This window comes from Misgurnus anguillicaudatus, chromosome 21 (assembly GCF_027580225.2).
Source record: "Misgurnus anguillicaudatus chromosome 21, ASM2758022v2, whole genome shotgun sequence".
NCBI lineage: Eukaryota > Metazoa > Chordata > Actinopteri > Cypriniformes > Cobitidae > Misgurnus > Misgurnus anguillicaudatus.
In genome coordinates, this window is record NC_073357.2 from 59,416,753 (window position 1) to 59,443,293 (window position 26,541).

Consider the following 26,541-nt stretch of genomic DNA (forward strand, 5'->3'; position numbering starts at 1 on the left):
TTATCACCACTGATAATCTTATACTTAGTTGACCAGGCAGGTGATCCAGGATCATCATCATCAGTAACTGTGAGGTTGGCCACTTCAACTCCAACTTGATTCTCTGGGACAGATACAGTGTACTAAAAACAAAAAGATTTGTGTAATTATAAGACTTTTTATTGATTCTCTTAGATATTTAGATGACTGATGATGAACAGCACACTACCGTTTCTTGATCAAATTGAGGTGGATTATCATTGCTGTCAGTGACAATAATAACAGCTTTGCCGGACGTAGTATATCCATCTCCTTTCATGTCTGCAGCCTGAATGACCAAAGTATATTTGGGAAATTTCTGTAAGAGAAGATAACAGGTGAGTTTTTTCTGTAAAGAACTCATTCTTCAACACTATGGGGCAGTTTCCCGGACAAGGTTTACATTAATCCAGGACTAAAATTTGTATTTTTGGGTGAATTATCCCTTTAAGATAGGTCAGTGCAAGGTGTTTTTAAATTAAGGCAACTCAAACAAGCATTTTAGGCTTGAAGTATCACAAGCCTTTTCCAGGAAACCGCCCCATCATTAAAATTCATCTCTCACCTCTCTATTCAGACCTTCACTGTTCACACGAATCCCTCCGGTTACAGGATTGATGTCAAACATATTTGGATTTGGTGATGGTGGATCTTGGCTGATAATTTTGTATCTGACTTCAGCATTATCAGTTTCTGGATCATCTGCATCAGTGGCTGTGACCGTCATAAACTCATAATCTTCAGAAAAAGAGGAATAAAAGTGTGATTTTGAAAACGCATCACTCCTGCTATTGTTAATATTTAAAGGGGTCATTTTTGGCCTTTTAAATAAAAGTTTACATTGTAAAATGCTATCTGTAAGATTCAATTATGGGGGTCACACACCCTACGGGCAGCTCAGCACCGTGTCGAGTCGCGTCTAGAACAACTCGGAGGTATCGTAAACTGGAAGTGCAGATTAAATAGCGCAAGTTTTGTCAGATAGCGTCTACTTCAAAATGCAATATATACGTTAGCAGCCAATGTTAATTGTTAATGATTTGGGACAAATATGATGTTATTTAATGTTAAACTATGTGAGTGGTACTCTGTGGCCCGACAGGGATTTGAGCAACTTCCTGAGTCATAGCTGGGCAGTGCGGAGAGGCGCCACCTGTTGGTGACAGTGTGCGTATACTCATAGAAAACAATGTGTTCGATATTTTTGTGCGACCCCCTTAAAGATTCCCACAAAACAATTTTGTGTTTAAAAGACATCTAATAGCCGTTGAAATACAGCCCTGACGTCTAGGCTAAAACAAGGCAAAATTTGATCTGTCAGTGAAAATTAAATAGACATCTAACTGTAGCCCCAAAATAAATATGCTAAAATAAATAAATGAAAGCAAACACCTTGTAATCACTGCTGACTTTGCTTACATGATGAAATATCAGACATATCACAAGTTTATTTAGGCAAAAATCACATGCAACAAAATTCAAGTTTATTTTGGCCTTAAGTGGGTTACTTATAGCCAGACCCGTCGCCAGACCTCAGTCTTAAGGGGGGCATATGAAATGCATGGGAGGGCACACTTATTATTTGCCTACAGTACGTATACTTAAAATAATATATACTCTATACGCGCAGCACGTAATCATCACGTTAAACAACCATCAGCAATATGACCAGATAGCCTATAGCCTACACACCACATTATAGAAACAATTTTATGAATATCCATAAATCTATACAACATATTACATGAAACACCAGAGACATCTCTCAAACATTGCATTTTAAAGCAGTCAACAGAGGGATATGCATTGCCATGAGACACGTGCGCACACACACACATTCACACACAAGCACGCAGACTTTGAACCTACGGTACTGTGGAGGCAGCGCTGTCGTCTCTACTTTCCCTCCTGTCAGTACAGCGGCAGGCGGCGTTTCTCCGAGCAGAAGCTACTCATTAATAAAGTGTCCACTCGGAATTAAACTTGTGAGTGAGGTCCTTTTCAGAAGCAAGCTGAATCACCGCAGTGAACAAGTCCATATCTTCTGAATGTAGTAGTCTGTTAGGCCCGGGGTCGGGCTCCACGGTAGAGGTCTTCACGGGTCCACTTAGATCCGAAAACCCGAGGTCCGTCGGGTTCGGGTCTAAAAGTTTCACATGTGCCTCGGACACGGGTCGGGTCCAATAGCGGCATCGGGTCTCGGGTAATTTAAAAATGAATGTGTTTTTTCTGAACGGACCCGAACTCTCTCGCGTGTGTGCGTCAATGTCCTTTTCAAACCTCTCATCTGTTTGCCAAGACCGCTTTATGTGGTTGTCGGAAGGTTCATTTTCGTTGAGACAAACATGTCAGTCAATTATAAATGTAAAGTTACATTTTAGCGGTTACGTTGGTGTCGTCGTCAGATAACAAAGTAAAACCAATGGAGCAGCTCGCCAAATTGGTTGCAAGGCCACCGGAGTTTCTTTCTGTCTGACTGCTGCGCTTCTTTTGGAGACTGTTGTTGGGCTTTTAACCATTTGCGGATAATATCCATCTTAAAGCAGTATAGCTAAGCGAAAACTCACCCAGTTTAAAAAAGTGCGGTAACTGTTGAGCGGCTACACTGACGTAGGCTACGTCACGTACGTGTCGTACGTAGCCTCGTGATAGGCTGTTGCAGTGTAGCTAGATTCCCATCAATCAAACAAAATCACACTATTGTTTTTTATATTTTTAATGTTTTAATTATAAAGAATACAACATTAATGCAACACAAAATTAGCAACAATTATTTAAAATGACAGTATTTTATTAAATACTGGGAGGGCACAAGTGTCCTTGAGGGCGGGCCCGGCCCCCTAAGGCCCGCCCATAGCGACGGGTGTGCTTATAGCCGGACTATTCACCTTATTCCGCCACGCCCCTTTTTAATTCTTCGCTCTTCCGCGTTTTGTCAACCGACTTCCGCTGCTAATATGGCACAGTGCATTCGGTGGTTAGTTTGGCGGTTAGAAGATTGTTTGTAGTTCACTATAACTTTAGCGAAATGACAAATATCGCTACTGCTGTAAATGTTTTAAATTAGGAGGACGGTTAAAACTTCATACGACGCTCGGATAGTCTTATATTGTCCCATCAATCGTCTTGTCGTTAGACGATATGAAGCGGCCGCGGCAAGTAACCTATGGGACATATTTAATTACCTCGTCCTGTCAGGAGTTGATGGACCAGCATTGAAAATTATTAAAAGTATGTCTACCAATATTTACACAGTAATTTCGTCTTTTTTAAAGCAAATGTGCACCTTTGCCAGTCCAATAACTATTTCGTTTTTATGTGGTACCATGATAGAATTCATTTGCAAACTTGCCAACAATTATTCCTTCAAATCAGGAGACTTAAATCCTTTGAAGTGGAATCTACAAAGCTCACATATGGTTCAAGAAATTCCTTACAGATAATATATGATCACATAGTAAATGTTTATATAACTGCATGACAGGTAACAGCTGATCACATAGTAAAGGTTTAATATAACTGCATGGCAGGTAACATCTGATCACATTGTAAAGGTTTAATATAAATGCACAACATCATATCACATAGTAAAGGTTTAATATAACTGCACAACATCTGATCACACTGTAAATGTTTAATATCACTGCATGACATCTGATCACATATGAAGGTTTAATGTAACTTTACAACAGGTAAAGCAAGACCACCCTGCAATAAATTAAGACACAGCTTTATCGGAGTCATCAGGAGCTGATCCCAAGTGTTTATCTGGAAGCTGTTGGTGTATGTACTGTTAAAGTGCTTGGCGACTGTGTAATGGATGCAATATCAACCCTCTGTAAAGCTGACAAAGATTGTTGTTTCTCAGCAGAGATATGTACATTTGTGCCAGCTCAACACATTGGAGCAGTTTCTCGGACTGGGTTTACAGGACTAGGATTTAATTATATTAGGACATTTTAGTTTTTACAAACAAACCCTACAAAAAAAAAACAAGAGTGGTGCGCAGCTTGTGACAAAACAATGGCACTCATATATGTTGAGGTATGTCAGTAAAAGGTGTTTTTAAATTATTGTAGCTCAAATATGCATTTTAGCCTGAGACCAGGATAAGCCCTGTCCGGGAAACCACACCATTGTTTTCCCATATCAGATGTAGGTTGCTTCAGGTTGAGTTGTGATTTTAAAGTGTAGTTGTGGTCAGAGACGGATGGATTGTGTTTCTGCATCACAGTTTAGGAACATGTTGATTGTATCATCCTCACAGTTGTCCACTGCATCACTACACATCAATGCATCTGTGAAAACAATATAACCATAAACATTTTTATGTTAGTATTTAAAATAAACTTGCATCATGAGAATTAATATATAAATGGCACCCATACTTAAACAGAACAGTGTGTAAGAGAGCGATGCATTAAAAAGAGACAGTAACATTATACACACAACCTTTAACTTCAGTGTTAAATAATACGTTGTTTAATAGGCCATTATCAATATCTGAATGAGAAATGAACTGACATTCTAGCATCTGAAATCTCAGTAACTTGTAGGAATCACGTGGGCTACTGTAAGAATGCAATGTACTATAATATCTCGTTGTACTATCGTAAATATAAAAATATAGGTGGACAATTAAAACCATTCAAATAGTTGCATTTTATAAACTAACGTTACTGATCTTAAGTGTATTTGTAGAACGGACTTCACAAATCTAACTTTAGGCGAACGAGCACAAAGTTAGCTAAGATAGCTTACCTGAAACTGGCCACCGTTTCAACACCCGGCGTGGTTTAAAGTTACCGGAACATCGTAGTCGAACCATTACTTGGGATAATGGTGTTCCTCAGTTGGCTTAAAATTGGTAAGAAAGAAACATAAAGGCGCTCGAGTGAGCTTTTTAAGCTTAACGCGTCGCCTTCAGTCACTGCCTCAGCTGCTTGTCGTCTATGCGGCCGGAAGAACGTTGACAAAATGAGCGAAATGGCGCCGCCCTTGTTGTCGTGAAAAATAAGGTGAATATCAGGTCTGTAGTTAACCTAGATGGTGAAATGGCGGCTATTGCTTGCTGGGTTGTTTCTTGTGTTTACCATCTGTTGTTTACTAAGTCTGATTTAAACAGCTTGTGGTGCACAGAGGTTGTTTTTTTAATATGATATACAGTAAAACTCATCTGTGAGAGGAAACTTTTTCTTATGTTACTCATTTCTCAAGCAAACAATGAATGTTTATTAAAATTCAAGAAAGTGTGAAAAATGTCTCATGACACACTGAAAAAACATTATAAATGTCTAATTGGACGAGAAGAGAAGAAAATTTAAATCGGTTTGTGTGAAAGGTAGAAAGTTTCCCCTTAGTACAAAATTAACATACAGATCATGGGACATTAATTGTGTTTATATTTTATAATCAATCATATTAATTCAACACTAAAGACAAATAAATGATTAAAATGAATTAAAATGAAACACTTACCTTTAGGAGCAGCGTCAGGAACATTTCCATTAAAAGGATTTTGAGTAAACTGAGGTTTATTATCATTCATATCAATCACATCAACAATGATTTCCATTGACTTCTCTTTTACGCCTCCTTGTCCAACAGCATGAGCGATGAGCTGAAGACATGAACATGTGAAGTGTTAAATATCTGTAGTGACTGTCAGTAATCATTTACAAAATGAGAACTTTTAAAAAGTGTAGACAAAAGTTATATTAAAGGTTTTAATGTGGTGCATTTGATTTAACCTCAAAATAACTTACTTTATATGAAGCTTTTTTCTCTCTGTCGAGTGGCTGCGTCACATAAACAGATCCTGAACGTCTATCACATGTGAAAAGACCAACAGGTGGCAGATCTGCTCCTTCACCTGTGATACTGTACGTCACTGCATCATAAATTGACTTGATCTAAATCCAGTAACAAACAAGCCTGTTTATTATACAATAATAGTGTACAATATTTATTATGTTTACTCACCTGAGCCAGAAATTTGGGGAAAGGACCTATTTTCTCCGATTCTTGCATTGGTGGAATAACCCAACCTCTCTTTGATCTCTTTAGACGTGATGAAGAACTTGGAAACCTCACGATCAAATCATCATGGAAAGATTTCATCTGAAAAACAAAATGTTTGATTTTATGGACATTACAGGTCTAAACTCAGAGACACCTCAACACATTTTACAGTTTGCCAGGTCATTAACTGCATTTACATGGTGGTAGCCAGTTTGTAATTTTGTGTTTAGTGAAAGAGCTACACAAGTCTCAAGTCACAGTTGAGTTTGTCTTGTGTGTACCTGTTGTGTGATGTTCACGGCAGTATTCATGTGATGATCTTCATGATGGTGAGCAGTACATTCAACTCTGACAGATGTTGTGTGCTTCATATCACTGGAGTCCCAAACGTGTACATCAAACATCATATATCCATCATGAAGAGTCACCGGTGTCTTCAGTCTTACACTTCCATCTGTTCTCATACTGAACCGCTTGTCACCCGACTGAAAGAATGATCTTGATCTTACATCACAGGCATTAAAGATTACTGTCAGAGAAAGACACATGAATTTATTGTTTTAACATCTAAATACAGAAGTGCAGAGCCTAATATGCTTTAACATTGTAACACAACACTTTGAATGTTAGGATTGTGAGTCTCTTATACCTCTTCCTAGTCTTTGTCCTCTGTGAAGATGATCTCGGTGCACTTTAAACACAAACAACTCTGAATCGAATTCAGGTGTGCATGACGACTCCTCTGCAAATCCACATGAAAATACCTAAAAAACACACATCAGTGAAATATTTGATGAATAAATGCTGTAGATGTGTTGTTCATTGTTAGTTTGTGCATTAAGTGTTTACAAATAAAACCTACCAAATATTTTGAAATAAAACTATAATGATTATGTTCAATGCGTCTGATTCATTTTTCACATCTGGTGAAATTCTAAAATGGTTAACCTCCCTTTACTGCATCTTACACATTTGTAACACTAAATAGTCAAAGGTTTTAAATAAAATCTTACCTGACAAAGGAAAATAACTCCTAATCGCATGATAATCATTTTCTTCTGAAGGGTCCTCTATACTTATATCTCAGGTGCACGAGGCTGAAATAAAACTTAACACAGGGTCTTGTCTCTGGATTTTTTTCTTCTTGTAAGAATAATCACCAACACAGAAATGTTTAGGTTAGCGTAAGCACAGAGTACTCATAGCAGTAACATCCCTCTCACCCGAGGTGTCAGTGGTTTGGTCAGACATAGAAAGACAGAAACATCTACAAAGACAAAGTCTTGCATGTTAGATCAAAATGTTATGCTGTCCACACAGATCAATCCTGTTTAAATAGCTTCAAAAACTTCTTATTTGACAATGTCAATGTCACTTTATTTATAAAGCTACAACTTTATTTAAAACAAACAACTGCTGACTAATGTGCTGTATGTTAATAGCATAAACAGAAAAATAATAACATTACAAGACAGAGAACATAAAACAGCATCATCGATACAGAAAAAAGTAAGACTTCAACTTTGACTTAACCTCCTAAGACCTAAACATTGACATCACATTTTTGTGTAGTTTGCACCATAATACTTAATTCTGTGTAATTGGAACCTTTTACACAAACGTGGACAATTACACTGCTTTATGTTTTGTAGTAGCTGTTTAAGAGATCAGCATTGGGTTTGCTTGTGGAGATACCCATAAAGCAATAAAATCCCAGGTGGTGCTGATTACCAGGACTCAAACTCTCTGTCTCTGATGGTGCGATGGTTAAAAAGGTCTAATTTCTATAATTCTAAGAGAAAGTGTATCAAAGTTTAAAACTTAAAGACATAATCTGTACTCCTGCGAGGGGTGTCACATCATGAGAAGATCTAGATTACAGATGGTTAACAGTCCCATTTGGTGCTCCTCTTCAGGTCACGAAAACCGACCAACCAAATCCTGATTTGAGATGTTATTATTCTCTGTCTCATTCTGTGTATATAAGGTTGCTTGGCAAGAGACTCGGGGAAGTGTTCTTTAGCAAGAATCTTCCCCACACTTTGTGTGTGTGTATTCAAACATCATGTAAGAAATCTTTAACAAGAATCTTTCTGAACCATTTTGGGTATATTATATTCATGATGGAAGTACTCTGTAGCCAGAGTGTCTATTGCCAGGTATGACTTTGTAACTTTTGCAACTGTTGATCATTTTAATTAATTGGAATTGAATCATATTCTGTATGATATTCTTTAATTTATGTTTGAAGCTGGAACCTGCCTGGTATAATAAATTGTTACATTTGTTTCATCTGAATTCTTCAGAAATTGTATTGATTTATTTGAATTCTTTCAGAAATTATTATTTCCAGTAGATTAGAAGGAGTCTGGTATTACCGCAAAATAAATATGTCAGGATATGATCACACTAGTGTTTTGATGTTGAATAGAGCATGTAGCACATTCACCAGGACTCTCAGATTTATGTCTATCACCTGACTTAGCAAGTTGCATGATCGTGACTAAAGTAACTATTTTTATGATCGGAGCAAGCATGGGGCGGCCAGGCGTAAAAATATTTGTTTACCCGGCAACCTCTGACTAAGATCAGACTGGCAATTTTGTGTCCGTGAGATGTACGCAACGGCCGGCGTATATCCTGTGCGATATCGGGTCCCTAATGAACGAATAACTAAGATTATGGGAATTAATAAATAATCAAACATCTAAATTATGATCAACAGGTAATTGGAATAATGCACATAATTTGTAGTATATTAAATTGGAGTCAGATTATAATTTAAACACAGAGATCAAAGAAATTAATTTAATCCTGATATGGAATTATTTTTCTAGAAGTGCTGAGGAAGGAACGAACACAATAACCCTTCACCCACTCCACTTGTATCCATAGTTGGGCGGGTGGGTGGTACCTTACAGTTTAAAGAAAAATATTTGGTTATTATATTTATTTGTTCTTCCTAGTGTTGTATTCAAGACCACCTAAACCGAGACCAAGTCATGACCAAGACCAAGACAGGCCGAGACCGAGGCAAGACCAAGACCAAGACAGGTCGAGACCAAGTCAAGACCAAGACCAGTGCAAGTCAGTGGATTAAAACACTTATGATAAAATGTGGAATATTAGGCACTTCTTGTCTGTGTGTGTGTGTATAAGCAAATAAAAATGATCAAACACTAAAGAGCTGAAATCAACTTTACCATTTATTCTGAACTGTCTTTCCATGGCTTGCCATCCACTTAACACAATGCAGGTGTTTTTAGTAATACAATTTGAACACAACATCATATGCCAAACCTGAATAAACTGCATAAAATGAATGATAAAAATGAATTTGTGATGTTCCATCAGTTGTGGTCTTGAAATAAAATTCCGAGTCCTCTTTGACAAGACCAAGTAAAAATGCGGTCGATTCCAATCTCGAGACCGAGACAGTGTTTCAGTTGCAAAAACAGAATCAATTACAAATAAACACAAACAATTGTATAAAAAATATGAAGAGGTTAAAAGCAAAAAAGTACTTTGCAACTCATCGGGGGTGATAAGAATGCAAGTGACCCCAATTTGTATTTCATATTATTATATTGTTACATACTTTAAAAAAGCATTTTAGTACATTTCGGAGTAAAAGTATTAAACTCATCGAAAATATGTACTGAAGTAAAAGTGGAAGTAGGAGAAAAAAATAATACTTCAGTAGAGTACAGATACTGTCTTTTAGTACTTAAGTACAGTAGTGAAGTAGTTCTACTTCGTTACTATACATCTGTGTCCGCGTCTCACTGCATACAACACTTTCACCCTTACACTCACACACGGTCGCTTTTAACGAGGTGTCCTGATACAGCTTCTGCTGATCGTAAACTCTCAGGACTACATTGTAGACGCCAGGCTCCAGCGCAGATTTAAGCATCAGCTCAATGCCGGTTCCTGCACATGGGTACAGTGTAACTGTTAGAATATATAATCATACTTGAGAGAAATAAGCTCAACAACTATTCATACCTGAATCATTCATCTTGGCAGTCCAGTTTTTCATTGTGTCTCCATAAGTTTCAACACTAAAGGGTCCAGCGTTGGGATGCAAATATTTATCAGTGATGGAGAGGAGGACTGGAGGCGCCTCTTGATTACAGATCTTTATTTCTCTTTCATTAATATAGGGAGCGTTATCATTCACATCCTCCAGCTCAATGATCAGGGTTCCTGTGCCGGTCGCTCTAGCTTCAGCTGTACACAAGTACAAACTTATTAGAAAAATAATTCAACAATCTTAACTGCACCCCTCTCCCAAAACAAACCCAAATTACCGTCATTATCAACGGACAGAATGATGGCTGTGTATTTGCCATCTTTGACCTCAATAGATTCTCTGTCCATAAGACTCTTGACTTTGATCATTCCCGTGTTTTCAACGACACTGAGAAAGCCAGCGGGATCACTGCCGATTCTGTACCTGTAAGGAACCAAATTATGGCAAAAAAAGAAAATTAGTCGAGACAAACTTCATCTCGCTTTAACAAAAACATGCCTGATCATTTAAGAATAAAGTTTTAAAGAAATCTTACGTTAACTTCTGTGATCTTTCAGTGTCTGGATCAGTGGCTGTAAAAGCAACCAAGTCACTACCAACAGGAACATCTTCAGGTTTAATAATGTGCTTCTCCTTTGGATTAAACACCGGAGGCTCGTTCACATCCTCAACATTGACAGTGACTGTGGCGGTGGAGGTGGGCAAAGAGCCGACAAACGGATCATCGTTCTCAACAATCACAGACAAAATGTACTGCTTGGTCTTCTCGTAGTCCAGCGGCTGTATGGACAAGAAAAGACTTCAGTTACAGTACATCAACACAAACATCTCTCTGATCAACATTATGAAGATCATTCAGTACCTTCACAGTGGTGATGATTCCCTCCAGCTGACTGGGTCCAGTACTGATATTAAAAACTCCTCCTTCATCACTACTGATAATCTTATACTTAGTTGACCAGGCAGGTGATCCAGGTTCATCTCCATCAGTAACTGTGAGTTTGGCCACTTCAACTCCAACTTGATTCTCTGGGACAGATACAGTGTACTAAAAACAAAAAGATTTGTGTAATTATACGACTTTTTATTGATTCTCTTAGATATTTAGATGACAGATAATGAACAGCACACTACTGTGTCTTGCTCAAATTGAGGTAGATTATCATTGCTGTCAGTGACAGTAATAACAGCTTTGCCGTCTGTTGAATAACCGCCTCCTTGCATGTCTGCAACTTGAATGACCAAAGTATATTTGGGCCATTTCTGAAAGAGAAGATATTCACAGGTGAGTTCTTTCCTTTACAAACTCATTCTTTAACACAATGGGGTGGTTTCACGGACAGGGATTATCTTAAACCAGGACAAGGACTTAGTTTAATTAAAAAATATAACCAATTTTATCAAGCATGCCTTACTAATCATTACTTGTGTGCATTTTGAGGCTAAACTAAGAGCACTGATGGATTTCAAGATGTGTCAGTGCAAGTTGTTTTTGGTTTCGATAGCCATATTTAAGTCTAGGACTACTCTAATCCCTGTCCGGGAAACCATCCCTATAAGAAACAATCATTAAATGTCATCTCTCACCTCTCTATCCAGGCCTGAACCGATGACACGAATCACTCCGGTAACAGAATTGATATCAAACATATTTGGATTTGGTGATGGTGGATCTTGGCTGATAATTTTGTATCTGAGATCAGCATTAGGAGTATTTGGATCATCTGCATCAGTGGCTGTGACCGTCATAAACTCATAATCTTTAGACAGAAAATACAGATTAAAATGATTTCATGCCACTCATAGGAGCTTTAGTTCCCATAAATCATATTAGAAAAGAGACCTTTAGGAGCAGCTTCAGGAACATTTCCATTAAAAGGATTTTGAGTAAACACTGGCTTATTATCATTTTGGTCAATCACATCAATAATGATATCCATTGGCTTCTCTCTTACTCCTCCTTCTCCAACAGCATGAGCAATGAGCTGAAGACATAGACAGGTTAGGTGTTAACTGTTGATAGCTATTTATAAGATGTCAGGGTAACACTTTAAAATAATGGTCCATACTTAATAGTTAGTTACACAGGAACTAATGCAGAACAAATGATTAGTGCTGCATTAATACTGAAATCAATACTGATCAAGGCTTTGAACCGGTTCACGGAACGAAAACCAGAAACTTTTGATGTTTTGCAAGGAACAGAAACGAAATCAGAAACTTTCAATAAATAAATGTTCCAGAACAGAAACGTTTATTTAAAATAATGGTAACCGGTTAATACCGTTATTTTTTTTTGTTCTTCAACAAGATTTCTGTGCAATACTCTGTGAAGTTCACTTCCGGTCGTCATTGACTCATCGGAGGAATGAGAAGCTTGCCACCAGCAAGTAGCCTCCTTAAGCCCAAGTTTCTAATGCTCAATCATAAGAGGTAGTGATGAGCGAGTCACTCGAAACTCTGATCATTTAACCAGATCCCTAAAATGACTCGAGAACCATGAGTCCTTAGTGACCATTAACTTTAAAAATGAGAAATTGGATCAAACACAAAGCTCTTCAAATGTTTACAACAGAATTACAACACATAACTCTACATAAGCTGCCATATGTTCTATAACTTGCAACAACGAGTTAATTTACATCACCTAATGTCGACTGGGGGTACAGAGTGAGCCAAAAGCACACTCGTAATTTTCTGCAGCTCCGAGTCCGAGTACAAAGGGATGCGTGCGCGCGACAATGAGTTGGTCGGCGGCTCGGGGATTCACACAGAGAATGACTCAACTCATAGAGCTTGAATCCTGAACTAGGAGAAATGAGCCTTGCTCGTGTTATTAACCCACTGACTCGTGTAGGCTAATCTGTTGCAATATTTGACTGGCACAATGTTTTGGGTAGAAGCTGCAAATGTTTAAAAATGTAAAATACGAGGACTGTTGCAGCAGTGCTGCTGTAAAGATCCGCCACCGACGGACGTACACGGCTCCTCTTGTTGACTGAGTCACTCGGAGTGACGTGAGTGGTTCACTCACAGGACCCGTGCAGGAGCGGGTGTAGGACAGGTGGACAAGTTTTGTTTTTGGAGCTGGACCATAAAACAATAAAAAACACATTCTGTGTCTATTTTTGAGAGACGTGTTGTCTCTCTCCACAGGGGTCATGGATACACAGGAACTGATCTGTATTTCACCCCCTCTCTCTTCTCCTTTAAGGTTTTGGTTACTGGAAATATACTAAACACATGTAACATTGGATATATCATATGTTGTGATGCTACAAAGGTTTCATCTTCATGTTTGGTGTTGTTTTAAAGGTCATGGTGCGATGGTTAAAAAGGTCTAATTTCTATAATGCTAAGAGAAAGTATATCAAAGTTTAAAACTTAAGACATAATCTGTACTTCTGTGATGGGTGTCAACTCATGAGGAGATCTAGATTACAGAGTGTTAACAGTCCCATTTGGTGCTCCTTCAGGTCACGAGAACCGACCAACCAAATCCTGTTTTGAGATTTTATTATTCTTTGTCTCATTCTGTGTATATAAGGTGGCTTGGCAAGAGACTCTGGGAAGTATTCTTTAGTAAGAATCTTCCCCACACTTTGGGTGTGTGTATTCAGACATTATGGAAGTATTCTTTAGCAAGAAACTTCCCCACACTTTGTGTGTGTATTCAAATATTATGGGAGAAATCTTTAACAGAATCTTCTTACACCATTTTGGGTATATTATATTCATGATGGAAGTACTCTGTAGCCAGAGTGTCTATTGCCAGGTATGACTTTGTAACTTTTGCAACTGTTGATCATTTTAATTAATTGGAATTGAATCAAATTCTGTATGATATTGTTTAATGCATGTTTGAAGCTGAAACCTGCCTGGTATAATAAATTGTTACATTTGATTCATCTGAATTATTCAGAAATTGTATTGATTTATTTGAATTCTTTCAGAAATTGTTATGATCAGTAGATTAGAAGGAGTCTGGTATTACCGCAGAATAAGTATGTCAGGATATTATCACACTGGTGTTTTGATGTTGGATGGAGCAGGTAGCACATTCACCAGAACTCTCAGATTTATGTTTATCACCTGCCTTAGCAAGTTGCATGATCGTGACTAAAGTAACTATTTTTATGATCGGAGCAAGCATGGGGCGGCCAGACATTAGTTTACCCGGCAACCTCTGACTAAGATCAGAACTGGCAATTCTGTGTCCGTGAGATGTACGCAAACGGCCGGCGTATGCTCTGTGCGATACCGGGTCCCTAATGAACGAATAATTAAGACTATGGGAATTAATAAATAATCAAACATCTAAATTATGATCAACAGATAATTGGAATAATGCACTAAATTCTTAGTATATTAAATTGGAGTCAGATTATAATTTCAACACAGAGATCAAAGAAATTAATTTAATCATGATATGGAATTATTCTTCTAGAAGCGCTGAGGAAGGAACGAACACGAGTCCCCTTCACCCACTCCACTTGCATCCGTCGTTGGGCTTGTGGGTGGTACCTTACACGGGCGAGCGGCTCTGTCTGGGACTCACTCACAAGATCATGATCTTGCCCGGATGAGTGACTGTGTGGCTGCATTAACGGAAGCCTATCGTGGATCTTGTAGGTCAATCTGAAACAGGACACGTTCCTCTCACATCTTTTAAACGTGGTGTTGATATATTTGTCGTTATGAAATGAAACTAAACACACACACCGAACTTTTACAATTATGTTATTGATAATGTTACCACGGACATGCATGTTTTTTTACAAGTTCCTCAGGTCACATGAGCCCTTTTTTGCGAGCAAAGGAGTCGTAGACTCGTAGCTGCATGCGTGATCTGAGTTGCATTAGTATTAGCGATTGGAACTGGGAGATTTTGACCAAGTGATTCAAGTGACTCAAGTGACTCGCATAACCCGGATCATATTAGTGATTGACTCAGAATAACCCGAATCCTTAAAAAGATCCGGGTTGACCATCACTAATAAGAGGTAAATATTGTAGGCTACTCAGTATCTCAAGATGTTAGTTTTTTACTGATTAGTGGTGTAACGGATCACAGTTGATCCGTTATCTGTACAGAACACGACCCACGCTTTGGCTTGCATGCGATTCGCGGATTAATGCGCAAATTTAAATAGGGTGAAAGTTTATCATTTGCACATGTTTAAAAGCCTTGCAAATGTTAAAACTTAAGTGATTTTAAACAATTTACCCGCTAAAAGACGCTAAAGTGAGAAATTTTCTGTATGCACATGCGGTTGAATGTGTCCAGTCCTACCCCGCCCTTCTCCGCCTCAGAACTCTTGATGTATAAACTTGAAAGAGAGTTGCTATTGTGTGTGTGCGTGTTTAAGTGCACTCAACAGGTGTAGGCATGTCAGAATTACAGTTTTGCCGCTTACATAATGTAACCTTTTTTAATGTTTTATGACAAGATAGAGACTTAAGGAAAATTATGTAGACTAATAATTTAAGTCCTAATGATCAGCCTACTTATTTGTATGTCCCATAGCTGACATGGAACGTTATTAACCGGTTCGGGAACTTTATTTTTTTGTTCTAACCGGTTCAGGAACGTCAGTTTTAGGGTTGAACCGAAAACCGGAAACTAAAAATACTGTTTCTGTTCGGAACAAACCAATTGGAAAAAAATTCTGGTTCAAAGCCCTGCTACTGATAACTAATAAAGAATAGCGATTAACTAATCAGTAGGTAATAGCATACTAATGTTTGGGTTAAGTAACAACTAATTACATATTAACTACTGCATGTTGAAAAATCCTGGTGAACAATACATTAACTAAGAGTTATTTAAAGTAACTATGAATTAACTACATATCAACAGTCACATACCAATAAATAAGGTCTGATCCTGTAAACTTTGTCGGCGTGCTGTCCCCCTTTGTGTAAGGTGCATCCCTTCGTGCCCCCCCCAAAAAAAATCTAAAACCTATTAATTTGTATTACACAAAACTTGTTAAATTCTACAGTGTGGTGCTGTTGGTGCAACATGATCTCACGAATTTCCGTTCCATTCTCACGGATCTCCGCATTTTTCCGTGGCCCTGCTACGGACTGTCTTGGTTACTCAACTGTTTTGTCCTATTTTCTTACCATTTTCACTTCGGTTTAGGGTTAGATTTACATGAAATGACATCCCTACCCAAACCCAACTCTAACCCCAACGCCAGGCAACAATTGTTTAAAGTTTAGAAAATATAATAGAATAAATCAGAAAAAATAGTATAAACCAATAGTTAAAGTGACATACTAACGCAAACACCAAATCTAACCCTCTAACCCCTTATGTTACCATATAAATTGAATTATTTGCATTTTTATTCTTTTTTATCTTATTGATTTAACCATAAGCAAACTAAGGAATACACATTGATGTTTATAAGTGTGGAAGACTGACTTAATATTAAGAAAAGCATGCCCATTAGTAATTATTCAAGTATTACCACGCTGTTCTTAATGAAATACTTTAATTATTTTAAAGTGAAAATAATTGTAACGTATTAGTAATTACTCAGGACTTAAGACAGAAGTCTTAAGAAATTACTTAAAATTTTGACCATTATTTTAAAGTGAAAATCACAATAACTTATTATTAATTACCCAGGACTTGAGACTTAGAAATTACTTAAAATTATGACCACTATTTTAAAGTAAAAAACATGGTAATGTACTAATAATTACTTGGGTCATAACACAATGAATTATAAGAAACTATATTCTAAGGTACAAATCATGGTAACCCCCTAGTAAAGACACAATCCTGTACTTTTACAATAACAACACTATTACCAATAAAAGAAATGGTACTGTAAAGGCATAAATTAACGTTATGCAACCTAAAGCGAGTAACAACACAAACAGTGGAGCGGACCTTTGTCTGCACCCATGTAAAAACATACAACTCTTCATAATGCATATATTTTTAATCAATTCTTTAAAAATACTTATTACACGGCTCTCTGGAATACTTGATTCTGATTGGTCAGTTGAGACATTTGCAGGTAATAACCGCTCCAAAGTAATAACGCATAGCCGGACTACTTGCACGAGTAAATTCGCTCCGCGCCAATAAAGATCAATAAAGATTACTGTTTGGCGCAATCTTGTGACAAACACTGGACAACCACGACAAGACACAGACAGCTTACTGAGACTGAACTTGACAAAATAGAGCATGACAGCTACGAAGCCAACACACACAAAAATACAGAATGGGCATTAAAACTTCTCAAAGACTGGCTAAATGAGAAAAAGTGGAGACAGACAAGTATGAAGCAGAGGATTCTAATAAGCAGTGTTGTAATGTAACGAAGTAAAAATACTTCGTTACTGTACTTAAGTAGAAATTTCACGTATCTGTACTTTACTTCGCTATTTAAATTTATGTCTACTTTCACTTTTACTCCACTACATTTTCTAGATAAAATGTATACTTTTACTCCGATATATTTTCACTAAGCATATTCGTTACTCGTTACTACAAAATAAAATCAGAACAAATGTGTGCGACCTCAATAAAGGAGGTTTTAGCGAATCAGTGCTTCTAGATTGATTTACGCATGCCATGCACCGCACACTCAATAAGGGAGGTTTTGGCGAATCAGTGCTTCTAGATTGATTTACGCACGCTCCGCACACTCTATTTCACGCACACTCTTTTTTAGCGTAGTGTTGCCAAAGGATGAGGAAGCACAACTGTAAGTGCAACGAAAGCACCTACTGGAGGACCTCCCGTTATCGTAAACGACCACCCCGACGATGAACAGGGTGAGAAAGCTAACGTTATACATCCGTGGCCGTATTTGTAAGAAATGTTTTTGTACATTGGAATTAAAGATTCCCGATTACCGAATAAAGTGCCTCTTATGCCTAGCGAAAATCACTTACATTTTGTCATTTAAAAACTCCCCGTCCAACCTGAAGAATCACATCAAGGTACGTTAAAATAATAGTTATTAAGTAAAGCCACAATGTCAATGTGATTCAACATTAGTTATCATAAGCCGTATTAGATAATTAACTGTTATCTGTCTAATGTGATGGCCAGGCGCACATGTTTAATAAACGTTAACATTACACCGCTGATTTTCCCATGGATTTATTTAATTCACAGAGAACTCTCAACTGAAACACGCTTAACGTTAACTGTTTATGGTAACATTATAGCATAACTGCCAGCCAAATATTCCCTCCGGTAGGCTAATGTTAGATTGAGAAATATTTGTTAAAAACATGTTAATCAGTGGCAGGTTAGAAAGAAAGTGTTAAGGACTATATTCACGTCTTTAAAAGCATCATACGTTTTGTCAAACTTGAGATTTCCTTTTATGTTAATTAACTCAAAACTCAGTGGCTATAGGATAATGTTGTGCTAATGTTATACATTGTGAATGTACGCTTGCATTGTATCAAAGTCACAGTGCTTTCATTGCCACACAACGAGTTGGCATTTTTTTCTTAGTAGAGTAGCTAACTTAAAGGGATACTCCACTTTTTTCAAAAATATGCTCATGTTTTGAAAGAAATAAGTTATAATGTATTTTTCATTTTTACCTGAAATTCATACAAAAGTGAAATTTCTGCTTTTTTATTTGATGTCAGCTCTAAAAATATGCTGTTTGCTCTTTGAACTTAAGATAATTGTGCCTAAAAAGTGCTGGAAAAGACAGATTTTTATTTGATGATTGAGATTAAGAAGATAATGGGAACCCTGAATATGCTTTACCATAAGAAAGCCACAATAAAGTTCACAATCAAAGTTCTAACTGATTGCTTTAAAAAAAAAACTTTTTACTTTTACTTCAAATACTTAAGTACATTAAATATCAGAAAATTACTTTTGATACTTAAGTACAGTTTATATCAGATACTTTAAGACTTTTACTTAAGTAATATTTTAAAAGTCAACTTTCACTTCTACCAAAGTCTTTTTCTAGTACAATACTTGTACTTTTACTCAAGTACTGCTTTCTAGTACTTTATACAACACTGCTAATAAGGTATTACGATCATTTTATGCATCTGTGCAAAGTTTCGCGGAAGGATAAAAATGTTAATTTAAAACAAATATGCCAATAAAATGTTTCAAATTCATATTCATGTCCAGTTTTTTTCTTATGTGGCAAGTAGCCGTGTAATAATCGGGATAATGTAGAGGTAGCCGGTAGTTATTGGGAAATAAGCCCCTTCAGTGTGATGCAAGACCCTCCGCTTCGCGTCGGGTCCTGATCACACTGTCGGGGCTTATTTCCCAATAACTACCGGCTGCCTCTACATTATCCCTTACTTATCTAACACAAAATGTCAACTGTAAATCCATGTGCCTGGCTTTGGTTGTTTCTTTGCATCGCAGCAAAATCTCTTCTCGGTTTCGCATCTCTTCTCTGTAGCTTTAGCAGTTTGTGAATAGATAACTCCAATTTCTTGTTGAATCGATGTGTTCAGTTAATCACACAAAAGCTCTTTCGAATATTAGCCGGGCAGCGCGCACTTGCTGTCTGAGTGACTTCTGCATACTTTTGACATCAGGCGCATCTTCCCTCCTTAAAGTGACAGCGTATCAGTCTAGTTCATAATCAAATCGAACATGGATTGATTAAATATTTACCATAAAAGCAAGTTATAATGATTAAATAATTAAGATGGGGTTAATTTTTACGTTTCAAATTTTTAAAGAGCACAATTGATTGGATTTAATCATGAATCAATACAGATAACATAAAGGATAAAAATGTGATCATATAGCTCACACACACGCACGCGCACGCACGCACGCACACACACACACACACACACACACACACACACACACACACACACACACACACACACACACACACACACACACACACACACACACACATTCTGGTTTCCATGTTTTGTGGGGACATTCTAAAGACGTAATGCATTTTATACAATACAAACTGTATATTCTATTCCCTTCCCCTAACCCCAACCATCACAGAACCTTCTGCTACTTCACATTTTCAAGATACATCATTTTGTTTGATTTATAAGCTTGTTTCCTCATGGGGACATCAAAATGTCCCCACAAGGTCACAAAAATACTGGTATTCCTATCTTTGTCGGGACAATTGGTTCCCACAACGTGACAATTACCAGGCACACACACACACACACACACACACACACACACACACACACACACACACACACACACATATCATAATGAATTTACAGCAACTGTTAATATGCAGTTAATTTATAGTCTTTTTAAATATGTCTTAGTTTGTAGAAACTAAATGCTAAATATATGGACTTTCCCAAACACCCCTAGTCAGCTGCCATTGATTATGTCGGCATTACAGGAGATGCAATTCTCTAGACTAAGAATAGCCCTTGAGAACATTCTGCCTGAGGATGCAACCGAGCGTTTTAAATTTCAGATACTTACTGACCACCTGAAGCTGGAAGAGGCACTTCTTGTGTCAGATTCATACAGTAATTCAAGGTTTCCTTTTACTAATACCATGAGAGCACTAAACAAAATGTACGGTCAACCCCACCAGTTAGCCTTACAACGCATCGCCGATCTGATGGATGGACCAAACATTCGTAGCGGTGATGTGAAAGCTTTTCGGCTGTTTGGACTCCATGTACGCTCATAGGTTAGCATGTTGGAACAACTTGGCCAGAATGGAATGACTGAGCTGGAGTGTGGATCACATGTTTCCAGACTTATGAGCAAACTACCACATGACCTCAGGTCCAGTTTTAAGAGGTACATACATCCTCTGGGAGTTACCATTCCTACATTACTGGACTTCGCCGAATGGCTTGAGTACGAGCTTCAGGTTCAGGAAGACCACACTGATTACAGCCCGCAACTCAAACAAGTGTCATCGGTTCAGAGAAAGGAAATGAGGAAAGAGTATAGCCAAAACCGCAAACCCACTGCCATTTTCCTTGGAACAGAGAAACCAAAGGTTGCTTCAGTATCACCAGCTGATCAACAGAGACCAACTGCTGCTAAGAGAGAATGGGTGAATGCTTACTGTGCATACTGTGATAACAACAGACATTACCTGAATAACTGTGAGAGCTTTAAGTTACTCAGCAAAGAACAGAAAGTGACATGGATTAGGAGCCAGAATAGATGCTGGCGCTGTGGACGCGGTCACCAAGCAGCTTACTGCACTCTGAAAGTTCTCTGTCAAACCTGTAACAGAAAGCACTTGGTTGCACTACATGATGTAAATGAGAAAGGTAGAGAAACAGAAGAATCTGTTCCGACCAGTGCAGTATTATATGTTGATCGTCCCACCTGTGACAACAAGATTCTGTTAAAAGTGACCAAAGTTTTGCTCAGAAATGGCAACAAAGCTATGGAGGCTTATGCTGTACTTGATGATGGGTCAGAGCGAACCATTATCCTAAATGATGCAGTACAGAAGCTAAAACTGAAGGGACAGCCAGAGGACTTAGCCCTTCGCACAGTCAGGCAAGAGACACAGACCATTCATGGGGCGGCTGTAACATTCACAGTGTCTTCAATGGATAACCCTCGTAAGGTTTTCAGGATTCGGAGTGCCTTTACAGCTGACAGCCTGGGACTAGCAGAGCACACCCACCCAGTCAAGGTACTTCAGAAAAGATACAAACACCTTGCAGGTCTGCCGCTTCAGCATTTTCACAATGTGAAACCTGTGATTCTTATTGGTTCTGACTGCCCTCACCTCATAACATCCATAGAACCAGTCAGACTAGGCCCACCGGGTGGCCCTGCTGCTGTGAGAACACGCTTGGGATGGACATTACAGGGTCCAGCACAAGATATAACAACCAGATTTTCCCCACAGCATTGTCTCTTCACTAGCCTGCGACCCATGGACAGCCTGTATGCTGATGTGGAGAAACTGTGGAATATGCAACCCCTCTGCTACGTGTTAAGAACATGCCATTCCTTCATGCACCCAAAGAAGCTGTACTGCCACAATTACGGGGAATTGAAAATCGGTTGGAAAGAAAACCTGATCAAGCAGCAGCATACCAGGAAGAGATAGTCAGGTTACAGAAAGCTGGCTACATCATGAAACTCAACCCTGAACAGGTGAAACAGTCCAAGGAAACTTGGTACATACCACACCATATGGTAGAGCATAATGGAAAGAACAGGGTCGTATTCAACTGTTCATTCACATACAAAGGCCAAAACTTAAACGAGTTCTTGCTACCTGGTCCAACACTCAGTCCTTCTCTCCTGGCAGTTCTACTACGTTTCAGAGAACATTCCATTGCAGTTAGCAGCATTCGTGGTATGTTCCATCAGGTGCGCCTTCTGCCTGAAGACAAGCCGCTGCTGCGATTCCTATGGAGAGATTTACAGAAAGATAAACCGCCAGAGGTATATGAATGGCAAGTGCTTCCCTTTGGAACTACATGCAGTCCCTGCTGTGTTACATTTGCTTTACAGAAGCATGTTCAGGATCACAGTGAGTCCATAGACACACAGGTTTCCGTGGAGAAATCTTTTTATGTTGACAACTGCCTTCAAAGCTTCACCTCCAGTGAAATGGCCAAAGACCTAGTAGACAGACTCCGCAGCCTCTTAAGCTCGGGAGGCTTTGACTTAAGGCAGTGGGCGAGCAATGATCCATCAGTCATCAGTCACTTACCAACTGACGTTCAATCCCAAAGCAGCATTCAGTGGCTTAGTGAAGGTCATCAGAACGCACAGGAGTCAACTCTTGGTTTGCACTGGCACTGTTTATCAGACACCTTGTCATATAAACCTCGCAACCTTGACCACTCCCCACCTACAATGCGGAGCATCTACCATGTTCTAGCCAGCCAGTATGACCCCATTGGCTATATTGTGCCATTTACTACACGAGCCAAAGTAATTGTGCAGAGATTATGGGATAAGAAAAGAGAGTGGGATGACCCTAGATTGCCTGAGGAACTGTTAAGCTCATGGAAAGCCTGGGTGAATGAGCTGGACGAATTACAGAACATCAACTGGCCGAGGTGTTACTGTAGCAAAGAGCTCGATCATCATACTAGTGTAAGGCAGATTCATATTTTCTGTGAGGCTTCAGAGCAAGCTTACGGCTCCTTAGCATACCTGCGGACGGAAGACCAGGGTAGAGTGGAAGTAGCCTTTGTCACCGCCCGATCCCGTGTAGCTCCTAAGAAACAGCAAACCATTCCTCGCTTGGAGCTATGCGCAGCTCTGACTGGCGCACAGCTTGCAAAAGTTTTGAGAACAGAGCTAACTTTGCCTATCCAAAGCATTACTCTGTGGTCTGATTCCACAACTGTGCTTAACTGGCTTCTGTCACAATCTTGCAGATTCAAAGTGTTTGTAGGCACCAGAGTGGCTGAAATACAGGAGCTCACGGAGTCTGATACCTGGAGGTATGTGCCTTCACAGGACAACCCTGCAGATGACATCACGAAAGGTAGATCTATCCGTGACATAGGCCGTGAAAGCAGATGGTACAGTGGTCCCAAATTTCTTAGCCAAACATCTCATAGCTGGCCAGAGATGCTGCCGCTAACCACCACTAATCATGACAACGAACTGAGAAAGTCAGCCTTTTGTGGTTTAACAACTTCCACTGTGCCTACACCAGACCTGCAGCAGTACTCAACCTATACAGATTTGCTGAAAGCCTATATTCAACATGACAATACACCAACATTAGATGACTATAAAGGAGCAGAGCTGGCAGCTCTTCGTAAGATTCAAACTGACTCCTTCGCAGAGGAACTGTTATGCTTAAGAGCAAACAAACCCTTGCCAAAACATAGTCGATTGTTATGCTTAGCTCCTGTATTCGATGATGTCATAGAACTTATACGTGTTGGTGGCCGCCTCCGTCAATACAGCCAACTGGAAGAAGATGCCATTCATCCTATTGTCCTTGACTCACGTCACCCAATTTCCAAACTAATAATCAAAGAATATGACAATCAATTGCATCACCCAGGGCCAGACAGGGTGTTTGCTGAGCTTCGAAGAAAGTACTGGGTGTTACGTGGACGAGCAGCAGTCAAAAGTCATCAACGGCAATGCACAGAGTGTCAAAGATGGCGGGGACAACCACACCCTCCCAAAATGGCAGATCTTCCTCAGGCCAGATTAAGGATCCATCAACCAGTATTTTATTCCACGGGTGTAGACTGTTTCGGACCTTACACTATAAAAGTGGGACGTAGGAATGAAAAGAGATGGGGAATCATTTTTAAATGCATGACCTCACGGGCAGTCCATATTGATATACTTACCAGTATGGACACAGATTCCTTCTTGATGGCCCTACGGAGATTCATAGCCAGACGCGGCAAACCCTTTGAGCTTTTGGCAGACCAGGGTACCAATTTCAGAGGAGGAGAAAGAGAACTAAGAGAATCGTTTATGGCTCTTCATCCTGAGTTACAAGCTCACCTCGCCAGCCAGCAGATAAGATTTCTCTTTAACCCACCCAGTGCACCTCACTTCGGAGGATGCTGGGAGAGAGAAATACGTTCTCTAAAGGCAGCGCTTCAAGTCACACTTGGTGCCCAGACGGTCAGTGAAGAAGTACTGAGAACAGTCCTTATAGAAATAGAAGGTATTCTCAACTCCAAACCCATTGCCTACACCTCTTCTGACATTGCGGATCCAGACCAAGTAACTCCAAACCTCTTGTTGATGGGGCGGCGGGATGCCTCATTACCTCAAGTCACATACCATAATTCTGAACTCTTGAGCCGTAGAAGATGGAAGCATAGTCAGCTCCTCGCTGATCACTTTTGGAGACACTTTATTCGTCACTACCTACCAAACCTTCAGATTAGGCAGAAATGGAAAACAGGAGGAACTGATCTGCAGATTGGAGATACCGTTATGATCATAGACCAGCTATTGCCACGTGCTTTGTGGCCGGTGGGAAAGGTTGTTCAGGTACATCCTGGAACTGATAAGAGAATTAGATCGGCAGAGATACAGGTGAAAGACAAAACTTACACCCGACCTGTAGCCAAGTTAGTATGTCTGCCCCCTCTCCATGATTAACTCCCATCCTGGACTGATAGAAAGATGAGCCACTTTTATAAATCAAATTCACAAGGTGAATTTGGGGGCAGCTGTAGAAACTAAATGCTAAATATATGGACTTTCCCAAACACCCCTATCGTTTCATCAGAAATGGACTGTTCCAAAAGTTCGCACTGGGGTTGCTAGGTTACGGAGCGGGAGAGAGAACCGTATAGCGGAGTTGGCTGCACGTTGTAGATAGTTTATAGACCGAAACAGGTGGATTAAGTGCCAAATTATTGAAGTGTTTATTGATTATGTATACGTGTGCGTGCATCACGATAACCACACATTTCTTATTCAATAAACAAACCTACATTTCTTGAGATATCGTTGTCTTGACCAGAAACCTGTAGCCTTCAGCAATCCAACCAGTGGTTGAAAAAGAGATTTTACATAGTTAATGTATTGTTCACCAGGATTTATTAAACATGTAATAGTTAATAATGACTATTAAATAAGTAATAAGTAACTAATTGTTACTTAACCTGAACATTATTATGCTATTACCTACTGATTAGTTAATCACTCTTCTTTATTAGTTACCAGTAGTGATAACAGTGTTAATGTTGCACCTACCATTTGTTCTGCATTACTTCCTGTGTAACTATCTATTATGTATGGACCATTATTTAAAAGTGTTACCGATGACGCTTTCAAAACTCATTTTTAAATGTTTTCAGTGTGGTGTATTTGATTTGTAATTGTCTAATTGTGATTAAGGTTAAAAAATAACTTACTTTATATGAAGCTTTTTTCTCTCTGTCAAGCGGCTGCGTCACATAAACAGATCCTGAACGTCTATCACATGTGAAAAGACCCACAGGTGGCAGATCTGCTCCTTCACCTGTGATACTGTACATCATCGTAGATTCCATAGCATAATCTGACTTCATCTAAATACAGAAAGACACAAAGTCAGTAACACAAACGTGTTTCATATTCAATAATAGTGTAGAGTATATTCATTATGTTTACTCACCGGAGCCAGATATTGTGGGAAAGGACCGTTTTTGTTTTCAGATTCTCGCAGCGGTGGAATAATCCATTCTCTCTTTACTCTCTTAAGACCTGCTGAAGAGCTTGGAAACCTCACGATCAAATCATCATGGAAAGATTTCATCTAGAAAACAAAATGTTTGATTTTATGGACATTATACATCTAAACTCAGAGACACCTCAATACATTTTACAGTTTGTTAGCTGGTCTATGCTGGTCATTAGCTGGTCAACCAGCCTCCAGATCCAATAGACTACATTAAGCCAGTATGATCTGCTGTTAGCCAGTTTGTAATTTTGTGTTTATTGAAGAGCTACACAAGTCTTGTGTCGTGTCACAGTTGAGTTTTTCTTGTGTGTACCTGTGGTGTGATGTTCACGGCAGTATTAA

At 38.9% G+C, this 26,541-nt stretch overlaps 1 protein-coding gene and 1 long non-coding RNA gene across 6 annotated transcripts in view; both read right to left on the reverse strand.

Moving 5' to 3' along the window:
• The window catches only part of LOC129452519 (B-cadherin), a 192,879-nt gene extending 166,836 nt beyond the window's left edge, over positions 1-26,043 (reverse strand). For 2 of the 5 annotated variants that reach the window (XM_073859532.1, XM_073859535.1), the window contains exons 1-4: positions 6,321-6,602; positions 6,001-6,138; positions 5,784-5,930; positions 5,497-5,638 (exon numbers count right to left, since the gene is read on the reverse strand). In XM_073859532.1, the coding sequence (XP_073715633.1) occupies positions 5,497-5,638; positions 5,784-5,930; positions 6,001-6,138; positions 6,321-6,587 (694 nt within the window). In that variant the 5' untranslated portion in view covers positions 6,588-6,602. Of the gene's footprint in view, positions 1-5,496; positions 5,639-5,783; positions 5,931-6,000; positions 6,139-6,320; positions 6,603-11,918; positions 12,061-25,891 lie in introns of those variants that run through there. The other 3 variants (XM_073859534.1, XM_073859533.1, XM_073859537.1) reach the window with 2 other exon arrangements.
• On the reverse strand, positions 3,599-5,046 carry LOC141353097 (uncharacterized). The gene is made up of 2 exons (XR_012360127.1): positions 4,780-5,046; positions 3,599-4,316 (listed from the first exon to the last, which is right to left on the reverse strand). It is a non-coding gene; the product is annotated as an uncharacterized lncRNA (long non-coding RNA).
• Positions 26,044-26,541: the final 498 nt, after the last annotated feature.